At 40.0% G+C, this 13638-nt stretch overlaps 1 protein-coding gene across 6 annotated transcripts in view; it reads right to left on the bottom strand.

Moving 5' to 3' along the window:
* MRRF (mitochondrial ribosome recycling factor) overlaps nucleotides 1–13638 on the bottom strand; it is a 51586-nt gene that overhangs the window by 37452 nt on the left and 496 nt on the right. For 4 of the 6 annotated variants that reach the window (XM_019731241.2, XM_074330962.1, XM_074330960.1 and 1 more), the window contains exons 2-4: nucleotides 8803–9014; nucleotides 5310–5465; nucleotides 1224–1342 (exon numbers count right to left, since the gene is read on the bottom strand). In XM_019731241.2, the coding sequence (XP_019586800.2) occupies nucleotides 1224–1342; nucleotides 5310–5465; nucleotides 8803–8986 (459 nt within the window). In that variant the 5' untranslated portion in view covers nucleotides 8987–9014. The remainder of the gene's footprint in view (nucleotides 1–1223; nucleotides 1343–5309; nucleotides 5466–8802; nucleotides 9015–13638) is intronic. The other 2 variants (XM_019731240.2, XM_074330963.1) reach the window with 2 other exon arrangements.

Here is a 13638-nt window from a genome sequence, read left to right as displayed (position 1 = left end):
GCTGAAAAGATCTAAAACAACCCACCTTCCAGTCTGAAAGCACTGTGCTCTATGCAATAGTCTGCAATGGTCAGTCCAGTTTGAAAGCAATGTGAATTTCTAGAGGGTCTGCTCCAAATACTAACGCAGAGGTCACAAAGTGGTGGCCCATAGGCCAAATCTGGCCCATTAATGTGTTTTGTCTCATATTCTTTAAACAAAAAAAAAGTGAATTACCCTATTTTGCCATGAATGCACTCCCATGTATAATGTGCACTTACGTTTTGGGCCCAAACTTTCAGGGGAAAAAAATCTTTCGTTTTAATTTTTTAATTCAAATTTTTATTTGTTTACATTTATGTACTTGTTTTTGTATTATAAAGGAATTTTAGCATTTATTTTTTAACATATTATGATACAAGAAATTTTATGCAACAAATAATTACAAAACACAAGAACAGATACAAGGTACAAGAAATTTTATGTACAATAACAAATTTACAATATTTACGCATCACAGAGGGCCAAGAACTCTTCGTTGTTGCAAGTTTGTTGTAAGTTCAACAAAACCTATTGTATTCCAGGGTATTATTTTGGATGCGAAATATCATTATTGATTTCTAGAGTTACACTTTTAACTCATAAGCATAAATAAAAGAATTAAAAACATTTATATAGATACGGAATTAGTACTACCCATGTATAATGCACATCCTCATTGTTCCCTCACAAATTTGAGCAAAAAAGTGTGCATTACACACGGCAAAATACAGCAGTTATCAACATTTAACAAAGATCCCACATAAAAATTTGGATTACTGGCTTCTTCTGGAAATAAAAATCTTAGTATCTGGTAACGCTGATCACCAGACCTACATTTCTGCTTGGAAAAGAGCACCAGGAGCTGGGCATAGGCTGCTTCCTTCAAACCGGGCACGGGCTCTCCAGTTCACCACAGCCCCTACATGTTGGCCCAGCGCCAATCACTGCATCGCCACTGCTGTTTTTCTTAGATGGGGTCTGTTGCAGTATTCAAATTGCTTGCCTGGCTTGTAGTGTTTGAGTTTAACAGAAAAGCAATTTAGAAACAGGAAAAGAGTTTTTCCTTATCCTTAAGTTCCCTTCTTATGTCTTCTCTCTGGTTTCATCCCCAGGTGGAGGGACTACTTCCTCCTGACTTGACCCCACCTCCTCCATTCCAAAAGAGACCAAGGAGAAGGACCCTTTCAGCAAGGCCACCTTACCTCTGGGAAGCTCGCCATATTCACCAGAATCAGCTGCGGCGACTTCATGGAGATCTGGCCAATCTGGTTTAAAGCTAGCTTCCCATCAGCAGTTACCACAGTGATATGATCAAGGGATCCTAAAAGAAAAATGATGGGGTCTTAGAATTCAGACGGACCTTAGCAGCCCCCATCTAATTCAGATTTGATTACTATTTAAGGATCCCTTATCAATGGAAAGACCAGTCAAGGGGCTTTCATAGGAGCAACGGTATCACATGATAGAAAGAGCTTTGAAGTGTTGACAGAACTAGGATAGAATTCTTTACCAGCAACCAGGACGGCCCACCATCCTGGTTTGCCTGGGTCTGAAAGGTTTCCTGTGACACAGGACTTGTAGAGCTAAAACTGAAAAGAGTTGGTCACCCCTCCAACACAGTTGCCACTTACTAACTATGAAACCACAGGCAAATTACTTATCATCTCTATACCTTGGTTTCCAACTTAGTCAAAAAATAACTACCTTACAGGATTAAAGTGAGGATTATAGCTAAATATAAACTACCAAGTATACAATAAGCACCCAAAATAAGCATAAATATAAAATTGGGTACCTCTTATTAACCCTTTTAGTTCTTACAACTACTCTGTAACATTGTATTACTATCTTCACTTTACACATGAGAAAAAAAATGAGATGTGGGGTTTTAATGGGCCAAGGTCATAAAGCTTATGAAAGGAAAAACACTCAAGAGCCAAGCCCCAAACTCAGGTTTGTTTAATTCTGATTCCAGTCACAGTTCTTTCCCTTATACCAGTGGAACTCAAATTTGGCTGTGTTGTCAGAATCATCTGGGAGCTTTTTCATTTAGATTCCTGAGCCCCCCCCAGAAATCCCCATTCTGTAGGGCTTGGGAACCTGTGATTTGGGGGGAGCCTATAATTTTTTTAAAGATCACCCTGCGATTCTGACACACAGCCAGGTCTGAAACCACCCCCTTATATCATCTTGATTTTGGTACACAGATCCCCTTCAGAAACAAATACCAACTATTAACACGTAACTGTTATCTTGGATCTGATCTTTATCCATATCTGAATTCTAGAAAACCCTGGGCAAAATTTTCAGAAACCCAACAAGGCAAGCAGATGGGAAAGGGGCATTATTCAAGCTCCTTGATTTCCCACTCAAACGCAAAGGAGAAGAAAAACCTTACCACTCACCGTAGGATTCACTTATGGATGGCTCATGCTGAGACACAAAGAGAAAGAGGGGTTTGGGGTTGGAAAGGGGTCTTTTAAACAAATTGGGCGTTGTCCCAGAAAACTGTTGTTGGACTAATACAGTACCATCCTATGGCCCAAAGATCTGATTTGAAGTACTCAACCAGAGGACTCAATGCCATCACAAGAGAGAAGGTGCTGACACCACCGGCTTCAAACTGGAAACGTTCTGGAGGTATAACAGTAAAAATTTCCTTGATTCTGAAGACAAATGACCTGGGTTCAAATACCAACTCTCCCATCTCCTGCTTGTATGACCCTGGGCAGATCCCTTCCACCTTTTGTGCGTCTGTTTCCTGATCTCTAAACGAGGCATAAAAATTGTACTTATCTCACAGAGTTGTGATCAGGATTAAATAAAAGAGTTTATGGAAAGCACTTGTAACTGTGTCCTGGCATATGTAAGTGCCCAATCACTAACTATTATAACTTCCTGACTTTCTCCCATGTTTTAACCAAACAAACCTATTTACAATTTCTCTAATACAGTCTGATCTTTCTTGCCTCAAGATGTTTAGCATATATTTTTCCTTCTACTGAGAACACACTTCTCTGTTCAAATAACTCCTGCTCATTCTTTAACACTCCGCTGTAATTAGCATCGAATCTCAGAAATCTCATCTGACCTCCTAGGCTGGATTACAAACCCCCCAGGAGTTCCCAAGCACCCCTACGCACACTTCTATAATAATAATAACCAATATTTGCTGCTGAACACTTGCTACAAGCAAGAAATTGTGATAAACACTTCTATAATTTATTTGCTTTCATTACCATTATAACTCTGAGACAGTTCCACTCTTTAACAGATGAGGAAACTGAGGCACAGAGAGTAACTTGCCCAGGGTCACAAGAGCTCCTAATAATGGAGCTTGAATTCAAACCCAGGTCTGACCAACTCCAAAGATAATGTCTTCACCACTCTGCTTTACTATATGATTTTATACATTTTGGTTTATTTGTCTGTCCCTTCACATTAGGCTCTAGGCTCTTGAAAGGTAAAAACAATGTGTTTTCTCTCTGTATCTATAGCACCTATTATTAATCAGCACAAAATAAGAACTCAATAATGCTTTGATGAATAAATGTATGTATTAAATAAATGTATGTATTTATGGATGGATGGATGGATGAGAGAGGGCAAGAATGAACAAATGAATAAACCCATATCTTAGACAACTATTAAAAACAATCAACTCTCTTGGAGACAGAAACTGCTGGTAGACAGATGGAGGTGTAAGAAGAAAAGTGCTTGCTGGTTCAGATAGTAATGAAAGATGATATGGAAGAATCTGGCCACAAAAGACTGGCTAAGTTCTGCCTATTTCACCCAGTGTCTTCATGGCCCCAAGTTCTACACAGAACGTTACACAAACATAACCCTAAAGAGGAAGAAGCAAAGAGGAAATACCAATGGGAGACCTTTTGAAAATGGGTCTTAATTCAGCCTTCCTGGTTTGCCACAAGATCCTCTGCCACAGAAGCCCCAGCATGGGCTTCCCAGTATGCAACTGTGGTGTTCCCATTCCCTAAATCCATAGCGACATAATGCATCAAATCCTTTCCCTCAATCTGTCCCCAGCGAGAATCTCCCTTAGCCTCATTCCTGCCCCTCATTTTCTCAGAGGTTAACATTTAACAAATTACACTCCCAACCTCTTTCCAGGCCCATCATCTTTTTAAGTTCAACAAGAGTGAAGCTTGCTGGCTAATTTTAAGGATCACATTTCTCCCTGAGCTCCTCTCAAACCGCTCTCTGGTTTCGGCTGCAGAATGTTAACAGGCCAGAAGGCACAGGGGAGACAAAGCACTTTATCAGTTTCATACCTAAAATAATAAGCAAGTTTAAAATAAACAGTTGGGAGAGATTGAATGGCACGCTCTACTGTCAGCAAAGGCCGAAATGCCCGAGTCTAAAGGCTGACAAATGACGGAATGGTCTTCTGGTTTCACAGTGGATCTCGTCTCTGAACTCAGCATGTTTCTGCTGGTGTTTATAAACGCAGCTGTATATTTTTCACTTGGTTTTCTTAAGAACAAGTTCATGAAATATTTTCCCGTTTCCTTACGAACTATCCAAACCAAGACGTGAGTGGAAACAGCCCGAGCTCCCACAGATACCTTCGGAGGGGGTCCCAGGCTTGACTCTAGGATGATGACAATTTCCAAAAGGCCAATTTAACAGCAATTGGATTTTTCCTGCCTGCCTGCACCATTAGCTGACAACTCATTTCTTCCATCACATCTGCAAACAGTTCTCCTAGACAGTTCTGACATTTCCCACTTAGAAAGCCACTTTCAGGAAGTTATTAACCCAAACGTAATCTTCCTGGTCAAGCTCAGGGGTACAGAAATGCCTCGGGTGGGCAGGTTTGCAGCCAGTTGGTTCCCAGCAAAGGATAAGAATGGCCACATAGGAAAAATATACCTAGAAGTATATACGGTGTTTATTATAGTCATAAAACATTCCCATTTTTTGAGTATGACTCCATAACAGCAAAGACCAGGCCTGTTTTTGTTCACCACTGTGTACCAGCACAATGCCTAGTTCATAGTAGACAAATATTTGCTGAATGGATAACTAAACGGAGTGTTAACCCATCGCTGTGCTAGAACCACATGACATATGTTCCCTCACTTATTTTAATACCCACCCCAAAGCTATGAGGTAGGAATTAAACAAGGAAACTGAGGACCAGAAAAGTATAGTAACTGCCCGTGGTCACCAGTTAATAAGGATCGGAGCTGGAACTGAAACCCAGCTCTACCAAAGCCATGTTCTTCTCACGATGCCCTTCTCCAAAGATTGGTTCAGTCACTAACCTGGTGAGGTCCTTATATTTACGGCCTTATTGAAATTATCCTTCAGTGATTCCATCACAGACTTCATTTCTTCTTCCACCTCGTCCAAGCTGATTATGTCTTCAACCAAGGCAGTGTTAAGAGTCACTCTCATTTGGGACTGTCCTTTCCCTTTGGCTAGAAAGTCAACATTCAATGAATAAAAGAACAGCAGCATAAACAGAGACAATAAACAACTAGGGAAGAAATGCCTACTACGTGCAGGGAAAAATGCCAAGTGCTGGAAAATTATAGAACATTATCACTGCCCTAAAAAAAGACCTCCATTTACTGAATGTCTACTAGGTACTCTGCACTGCGCTAACTACTTTCTCAGACACTAGTGAAGGCACAGGCTTTATAACGAGATTCCCCACGGGAAAATCCTGGCTATGAAGCAAACCTGCTTTATGACCTTGGGCAAGTTACTCTACTTTTCTGAGTATCAGGTTCCTTACCTGTGAAACAGGGATACTATCAATATTGCTAGGTTGCTACAAGCATACAAATTAAGCATTCAAATACCTAAAAGAGCACTATTCATATGGCAGGCACTCCATAAGTGAATTATTTCCTTATTTTTCAGAAAAATAAACAGACGATGAGAAAACTAAAATGACCTGCCTAATGTCACAAAGTCGTGAAATGGTAAAGCCAAGATTTGGTCCCAGATCTGCCTAATTTTAAACCTGTGAACTTTCCATTAGGCTACCTCCAGAAAATCTAATTGGAGACAAAGGAAATACATTAATTCATTTTAAAAGGTAGACCAAGACAAGGATATGCAAAGTATTTAATGGCTGGTACAAACAGAACAACAGTAGTTCAGAAACATTAAACACCACCAGTGGTAGTGACAATGGTTAACATTTTAGAAAATCAACAGCACTGAGAGCTGAGCAAAATTATATGTTATGTCTAAACCATCATGATGATTTTTCACATACCTTCTGTCATGTGTATATACATAGATTGCTCTGGTGAGTAATACAAATATTCTTGCTTTTTTTTTTTATGGAGGGTGGGAGAAGGAGAAAAAAATAAATATATTTAAATAATACTATCCTACAGTTGTTCATTTACTATATGTTTGACAAACATTTATTGAGATTCGTTCACAACAAAATTTACTGAACATCTACAGTGAGCTACACCCTGTGCTATTTGTATCGCATATTAATTTGTAATGAATTTCAAGTACATTCTTCTATTAGATACTCAAAGCAGCTCTCTGAGGTAGGAAGAACAGAGATTATTATTCTCCCCATTGTACAGATGAGAAATCTGAGGCATAAGCCATTTAAATGTTTTCCCTAATGCAACCAACCAGTAAGCAGAAGAATGATTCTTTTGTAAACATTTATTTGCTTTCGTCACCATCATGCTTGAAACCTCACTGCCCTTAAGTTAAGCTAATGGCTTAGAATTTTCAGAACTGATGAAAGATGCAAATCTTCAGGTTCAGAAACACAACTTCCAAATAGTATAATAAAAGTAAATTCATACCCAGACAGCTTGTGAATGCAGAAACGCAAGGACAAAGAGATCTTGCAAACGGCTAACAAGAACAGACAAATTAACCACAAAGCATCAAAGTTCAGAATAATAGCATACTTTCCAAGAGCAACAATAGAAGCTAGAAACAATGGACATAATTTTTCAACTTTAGATTTTTTTAACCAAGTATGCATGTTAAAAATTTACAGGTAAGGAACCTGATACAAAAGACACCATGAAGTAAAATTGAAATAGGTACCTGTAGATCAACAAAGAATTAGCATTCCTGATATAGAAATCCAATAAAACTAAAAGGAAAAGTCAAACCAATGTTTTAAAGAGGCACTCAAACAAGACAAACACTAAATAGCCAGTTAAATATGAGCAGATGCTGCTCACATGCTGGAGCTAACGTCTAGTTACTACTAGAAGCCTGCAATGCTGCTGGCATCAGAAGCCCCCAGTTTCCAGTCCTGTCACGAGCTAGACATGACCATGGGCAAATGTCACACATGTACCTCAGTTTCTTCATTTGCAAAATGATGAGACCTGTGCTTCACTAGATAATTATAAGAATTTCTTCCCTGGAAAATTATAAATTTCTTCAGTGGATAATTATAAGGATTAAATAAATGTCAATTTTTAAAAAATGTAATGCAGGGCCGGCCCGATGGCTTAGGCAGTTGGAGCTCCGTGCTCCTAACTCTGAAGGCTGCGGGTTCGATTCCCACATGGGACAGTGGGCTCTCAACCACAAGGTTGCCGGTTCAACCCCTCAAGTCCCGCAAGGGGTGGTGGGCTGCGCCCCCTGCAACTAGCAAGGGCAACTGAACCTGGAGGTGAGCTGCGCCCTCCACAACTAAGACTGAAAGGACAACAACTTGAAGCTGAGCTGCAGCCTCCACAACTAAGACTGAAAGGACAACTTGACTTGGGGAAAAAAATAGAAGTCCTGGAAGTACACACTGTTCCCCAATAAAGTTCTGTTCCCCTTCCCAAAGAAAATCTTTAAAAAAAAAAAAAAATTTAATACAACATACAGATCAAAAGTGATTACTATTGTCACTATTAACAGAATATAAGTCTTCTAAGCATTAATGCTCTTTCAGCAACTTGTTAATTTTCCTATTAACATGCATAAAACCAAAAAAGGAAAGTCAATGGAAAAAAATATTCATAGCATATTTCTAGCACCATCCTTGGGAGTGGACTCCGGACATTTGCAGTATGCAAATGGCAGGTCTGCTTGACAATTTTCTGTCACTCATTCACTTAACAAAATTTTTTGATACATACTATGTGTCAGGCCCTGTTAGGTGCTAAACAAGAAAACATAGGCCTTATCCTCATTGGGCCCTGCATGGAAGACATATACCAAACCATAACCAAACCTATAATTAATTAAATAATTAATGAGTGCTGTGCTAAGTACATCAAAGGTAAAATAACAATGTGCACGAGTGCGTGTAACAAGGGACCTGACCCAGCCTAAGAGGTCAGGGAAGGCTTCCCTGAGAAGTGACATTTAAGCTGAGACCTGGGGTATATCAAAGTCTCATTCTTGGATGACACAAACCATTAAGATCATCCATCTAAATCCACGGCTCTAATACCCCTTACCCAACAACCTTCTGGTTTTAATTTTACTTCCAACACAGATCTTCCTATAAGGAGAAAATATGTTGATCCCTGCCTCAAGCATCCTGGTTTGCTTGGCACTTACTCCTCTAATTGTAAATCTCAAAGAAAGAAATTAGGCATTTTCTGAGCCATGGTAACACACGAGGCAGTACGGTAATGAGAAAACAGGCCCTCGGTTCTCCGTCACTGCAACCTTTCAGCTCATCAGTTGTAGTATCTGAGACACCATTTTCTCATGCGGCAAAGGGAGAAATTCAGTACATCTGTGAGATCCTTCCAGCTATGATCATTCAAGGGCTACATATGAGAAAGGGGTGAGGAGGTCACACGTCTCTACCTTTGGCTTTCTTGGTAGCGAAATGACGGGTTGGCACAGCTGGATAGGCCATGGATTCCCTGTGGTTATTTTGTCTTCCATTCACTGTCTTCAGCATAACTTCTGAAACGGGTCTGGTCAAGGCTGCAAGCGAGTTGCAAACAGCAGGGTGGGCCAAGCGGAAGCACCTTAAACCCAAGGCCATGACTGAGGACAATCCTTGTGAACACCTACTAAAAAGAATAAGACAAAAAGGAGATCTAAGTAAAACAGACTCTCTTACAACTTCAGAAAATAATCTGTGCCCATTATCAAACAACTCTTATAAACTGAGCTATAAGCTACCCAATTTATCTCTAATCCTCTTCCTAACAGCTGTACAAGGAAATATGATTAGTCCCATTTTACAGCACAAAGAAACTGAGGCTCACAGAGATTTAAGTAACTTGCCCACAGTCTGTAGGACTCCAAATTGCCATGCTTTCTCCACTGCACCAAATGCATCTTAGTACACAAGGAACACAGAGTTCAGCAAATGCACAGCAGCCTAACTCTTTAATGATGCTAATTAAATCCTTATAGGAGAAAAGGAACAAAGTCTTGATAAAGTTATACTATAAAGAGGGAGGGTGCAGAGCCCTGGAAGAGACTTTGAACTAAATAAGAAAACCATTTCAACAGGCATAAAATGACTGGAAAATTCACACGACAGCATTGAATTAAAATTTTCTTTGGTTCCTTATGCACTGATTACCAATTAGAATGCACTTTAATGTGAGTCTGAAGCATGGTTGAGGTTTGGGGCCTTCCATGTTATAGAACTAAAGCTCTGGAAAATGCCACCCTTCTCTGTGTTAACACAGTGACACTTCTGAGGGCTCGGGCTACGGAGAGATGTCAGAGCCGACAGCTACCTCTGAGAGCACATAGTCCTAGCTAACTGGCAACCGGAGCTTCTGCCAGGAACCTGGCTATCACTCAGCAAAAAATTAAGAACAATTAGCCTCAAATACCTGGAAGCTACTATCTTTGAAAATCAGTCCCCTGCTTCATTAAAAAAAAAATCCTACCCTAAAATTTGGATGCAGTCTAACGGACTGAGTAGGAGCATCCACTTTGTATTCAGGAAGACCTGGAATCCAATGCCAGTTCCACCACCTCCTAAATGCCCTTGAGCATCTCTGCCCATTGAGTTCCTCACGTGTCGAATGGGGATAATTATAGTTTTTACATAGGTTGGGAAGAATAAAAATAAATGAGTTTATGCAGGTAAAATATGTGGCACAGGGGCAAGCAGACAGCTGGAGGGGCAAGCAGACAGCCCCCAAAAAGGATAGCTTTGACACCTTCCCTTGCAAAAACTTCCATGACAGGGTGACACACAATAAAGACATCTTGCATGTCATTACTGATGCACAGGCAGACTTGAGTCAGATCTGGATGTAAGTATCACCTTTGGGCAATTCACTCCATCTTTCTGGGCATCAGTTCCCTCATTTGCAAAATGAGAAAGATAATCCTGATCTTAAAACGACATAGTGAATGTGTAAAGCACCTAGCACAGTGCCAGGAACACAGTACTGCTTAATAAGAGCTAGCTGTCGTTATCGTTATCTGTTAAAAGCAAAGCAAATGAGTAGCACAAAGGCAATAATTCCTCCTGATGGGATTTTTAATGGTAAGGATGCTACATGTCCATGACTGGTATAGGAAGTCAGTAAAAACAGACCTGGATTTAAAAAAAACATCAAAGGAATAGTTTTTCCTCTTCTTCTCTATCATTAATAGCTACTACTGGGGTCAAGACTGCACTGCTTGCTTTATCCATATTATTTCATTTAATCCTCTTAATAATGCCAAAAAAAAAGGTAAAATGATGATCTCCATTTTACAGATGGAAAAACTGAGGCTCAAAGAGACTGGCACGGTCCAAGGGCATGGAGCTAATAGCTCTGCTCTATTTGGCAAAATCATTCACAAAAGTTTGGCTCTAAGTGAGGTTTCTATATCTAGATTTTCGCCTAATATAGCCAATACCTAAACCACACATCCAAATATGGCTGTATAAAAATGTGTGGTTTTTGTTTTTTAATTTACAGGGTCTCAAGCTGACTGCTCCATTTAAGACAGGTTTCCTGGTGTTCCTGTTGCAGGTCATACAACCAATCCACAAAGCAACAGGAAATCAAATTGGGTTAGAAATAAACAACCTTTGACAGAAAACGCAGCACCCAAATGCAGACCCAGTACACGTGAACCGGAAGCTAACTCTATAAATAAACCACATTACTGAAATGCTTAAGGCGTAGATTATAATTGCACAGAAGTCAGGAAATTTCAAAGTGGAAGTTCAATAAAGGCAGTCCCTTGGACCCTTTACCTTAAAGACCTGCATATTAACACTCAGTTCAGCACAGAAGTCGAGGAAAGGAACCATTATGGGAGCCCAAGTGTTATCCGACAAAATTAACCTATACTCAGAAAAAAACATGACAAGAAGTATGTGGGCTTTGCATGTAGTCTTGAACTGGAATCTCAGTTCCCCTACTCACTGGCTGTGTAACCTTAGGCAGATCATTTAACCTCTCTGAGCAAGTTTCCACCGCATCTTTCTCATGGTGATACTAACGAGACTTTAAAAAGATAACTGTAACAAAAATGAAACAATAGCTAATATTTACATAGTGATAACTATGTACCAGAAACAAGTGCTACTCTGCATATATTAACTCATTTGAGCCTCACAATAACCCTTTGATATAAGTACTATTATTATACCCATTTTATGGATGAAGAATTTACCCCAGATTTTATTTCAGTCAGTCTATTAACCATTATACTAAACTCTTAACCATTATACTAAACTGAACATAAAACACTCAGTACAATTATTGGCATTATTATTCAAACGGTCGAGATATTTTTTTAAAGTACTTGAAATACACATTCTTTTTCCAAAGTTGAGGTTCTCAAAACTTGAATTTTCCTGTTTTTCACAGAAGGTGCATTTTAATTTTGGGAACTAGATGAGCAACACAAAGTCCTAGCTTACCTATTGCCCCAGCAACCCCTCCCAACCCACCTGTATACTGCTTATAATATGTTCATTTTTATAAATGTGGGTGTGCACACATGCAGGCCCTTGTATGTAAAATAATGTCACACTGTGGATGAAAACGTGGTTCTAATGAAAGAACTGATCAAATTCCTAACTGGGCAGGTCATAGTGTGTGTGGAGTCATGCCCCAGGCATATAACTCTTTAATAATAAAGTTTTATTTTTGCCTTAAGCAAGCCCTGTCCACTGTTTTTGTGCATCTATGTTAACACACCTTTGAAATGTCTCCTTTTCAAAGTAGCCACCCTCAAAAGAGCAGATCTCCTTGCTAACTATCCTGTAATCCAGTCCCTGCTTTGCTTTCTCCCACCTCCATGGCTTCTTCCATAAAAAGAAGCTGCAAACTGCCATTCTCTGGAGCATCTGAGATCCTGCTTCCCAGCAACTGTCATCAGTTTTGATTCAAATAAATTCTAATAAAATTTATATACAGGTTTGGACGTTTCTTACATCGCCAACATGTATTACGTGATTCCGACGACATCCAGAGTCGTGATTACCACCGACATTTTACAAATAAGCAAACTGATCTGTCATTTCCTTGCATAGTCCTCTTGCTCCATGGCCTTCAAACATACTGTTGAATTTGCGTGGCATGATCTTCCCCCACCTCTTTAATGAACGACCTCCCATTTTTCTTTCAGATTTCAGCCTAAGCATCACTTCTTCAAAGGACTGCCTTCCTTGGCTATCTCCCCCAGCCAAACTAGGTCAAATGTCCTGTAGCCCAATTACATAATACTCTATACTTTTTTATAGCACTTACTTTAACAATTATCAGTTAATGCTTGTAGAGTTATTTGATCATTGTCTAATTCCCTCCATGAGACTATAAGCACTATGGCCGTCTTGCTCACCGCTGTATCCCCAGTGCCTAGCCCAGTCCCTGAACACAGAAGACATTGAATGTGATGGATACATGAATGAAAGTCTAGAAAGATTAACTCCTTGCCCAAGATCACAATGCTGGCACTAAAACTGGAATCGAAATCTCACGACAGTAGGACCTAAGCTCTACTTCCCTGCTTCAATGATCTTTTGATTTGCCAACTTTTCACTTAGAGACAGTAGGGCACGTGCTTCTCTAAATCCAGTGCCATGTAAAGGTATTTATCGTGTCTGACTATACACAGAATCATGTCCCTGGCACAGAGGAGGGAGGAGACACTTTGACCGGTGGAAAAAGAGCTTTTGTGTAAAAGCTAGGTCTGGATTCCATATTCCTAGCATTTCCTGCCAACCATCTTCTCCTGATTCGTAACCACCTTGTACCCAAAAAGCATTTGTGGCAGCTCTGCCAGTGATTTATGATTTGTATCAAGTCATTTCTGCTACCTAGGTTTTGTTTCCTCGACCATAAAATGAAGGATCAGACCAAGTCTTCATTCTTTCCAACTATAAAACTTGTCCAAGAGTCTGAGAAATGCAATAGTGTAGTGAGAAGAAAAAGGCACTAAACTGAGAGAGAAGACTGGGAAAGTCTCGGTTCCAGCACTTCCTAGATATGAGACCTTGGATAGATCAAATTCTCTGGACCTCAACTCATCTGTAACATGTAGATGACACGATCATGTGTAGGGGTTATCAGGACAATCGAATGACACAAGGGCTGCAGAAGCACTCTAAGCACAGAAGGGCTAGAGAGATGGCAACTGTTTTGCCACGGGACTGCACCGAGTGATGGGTAAAAGTGGAGGCTTTGAATCTAAGCCCCACTAATGACTAGCCACGTGACACTG

Source organism: Rhinolophus sinicus, linkage group LG04, assembly GCF_036562045.2.
Source record: "Rhinolophus sinicus isolate RSC01 linkage group LG04, ASM3656204v1, whole genome shotgun sequence".
NCBI classification, from domain to species: Eukaryota; Metazoa; Chordata; class Mammalia; order Chiroptera; family Rhinolophidae; genus Rhinolophus; species Rhinolophus sinicus.
Note: the sequence above shows the minus strand (reverse complement) of the source record. Positions and strands in the feature narration are given on the sequence as shown.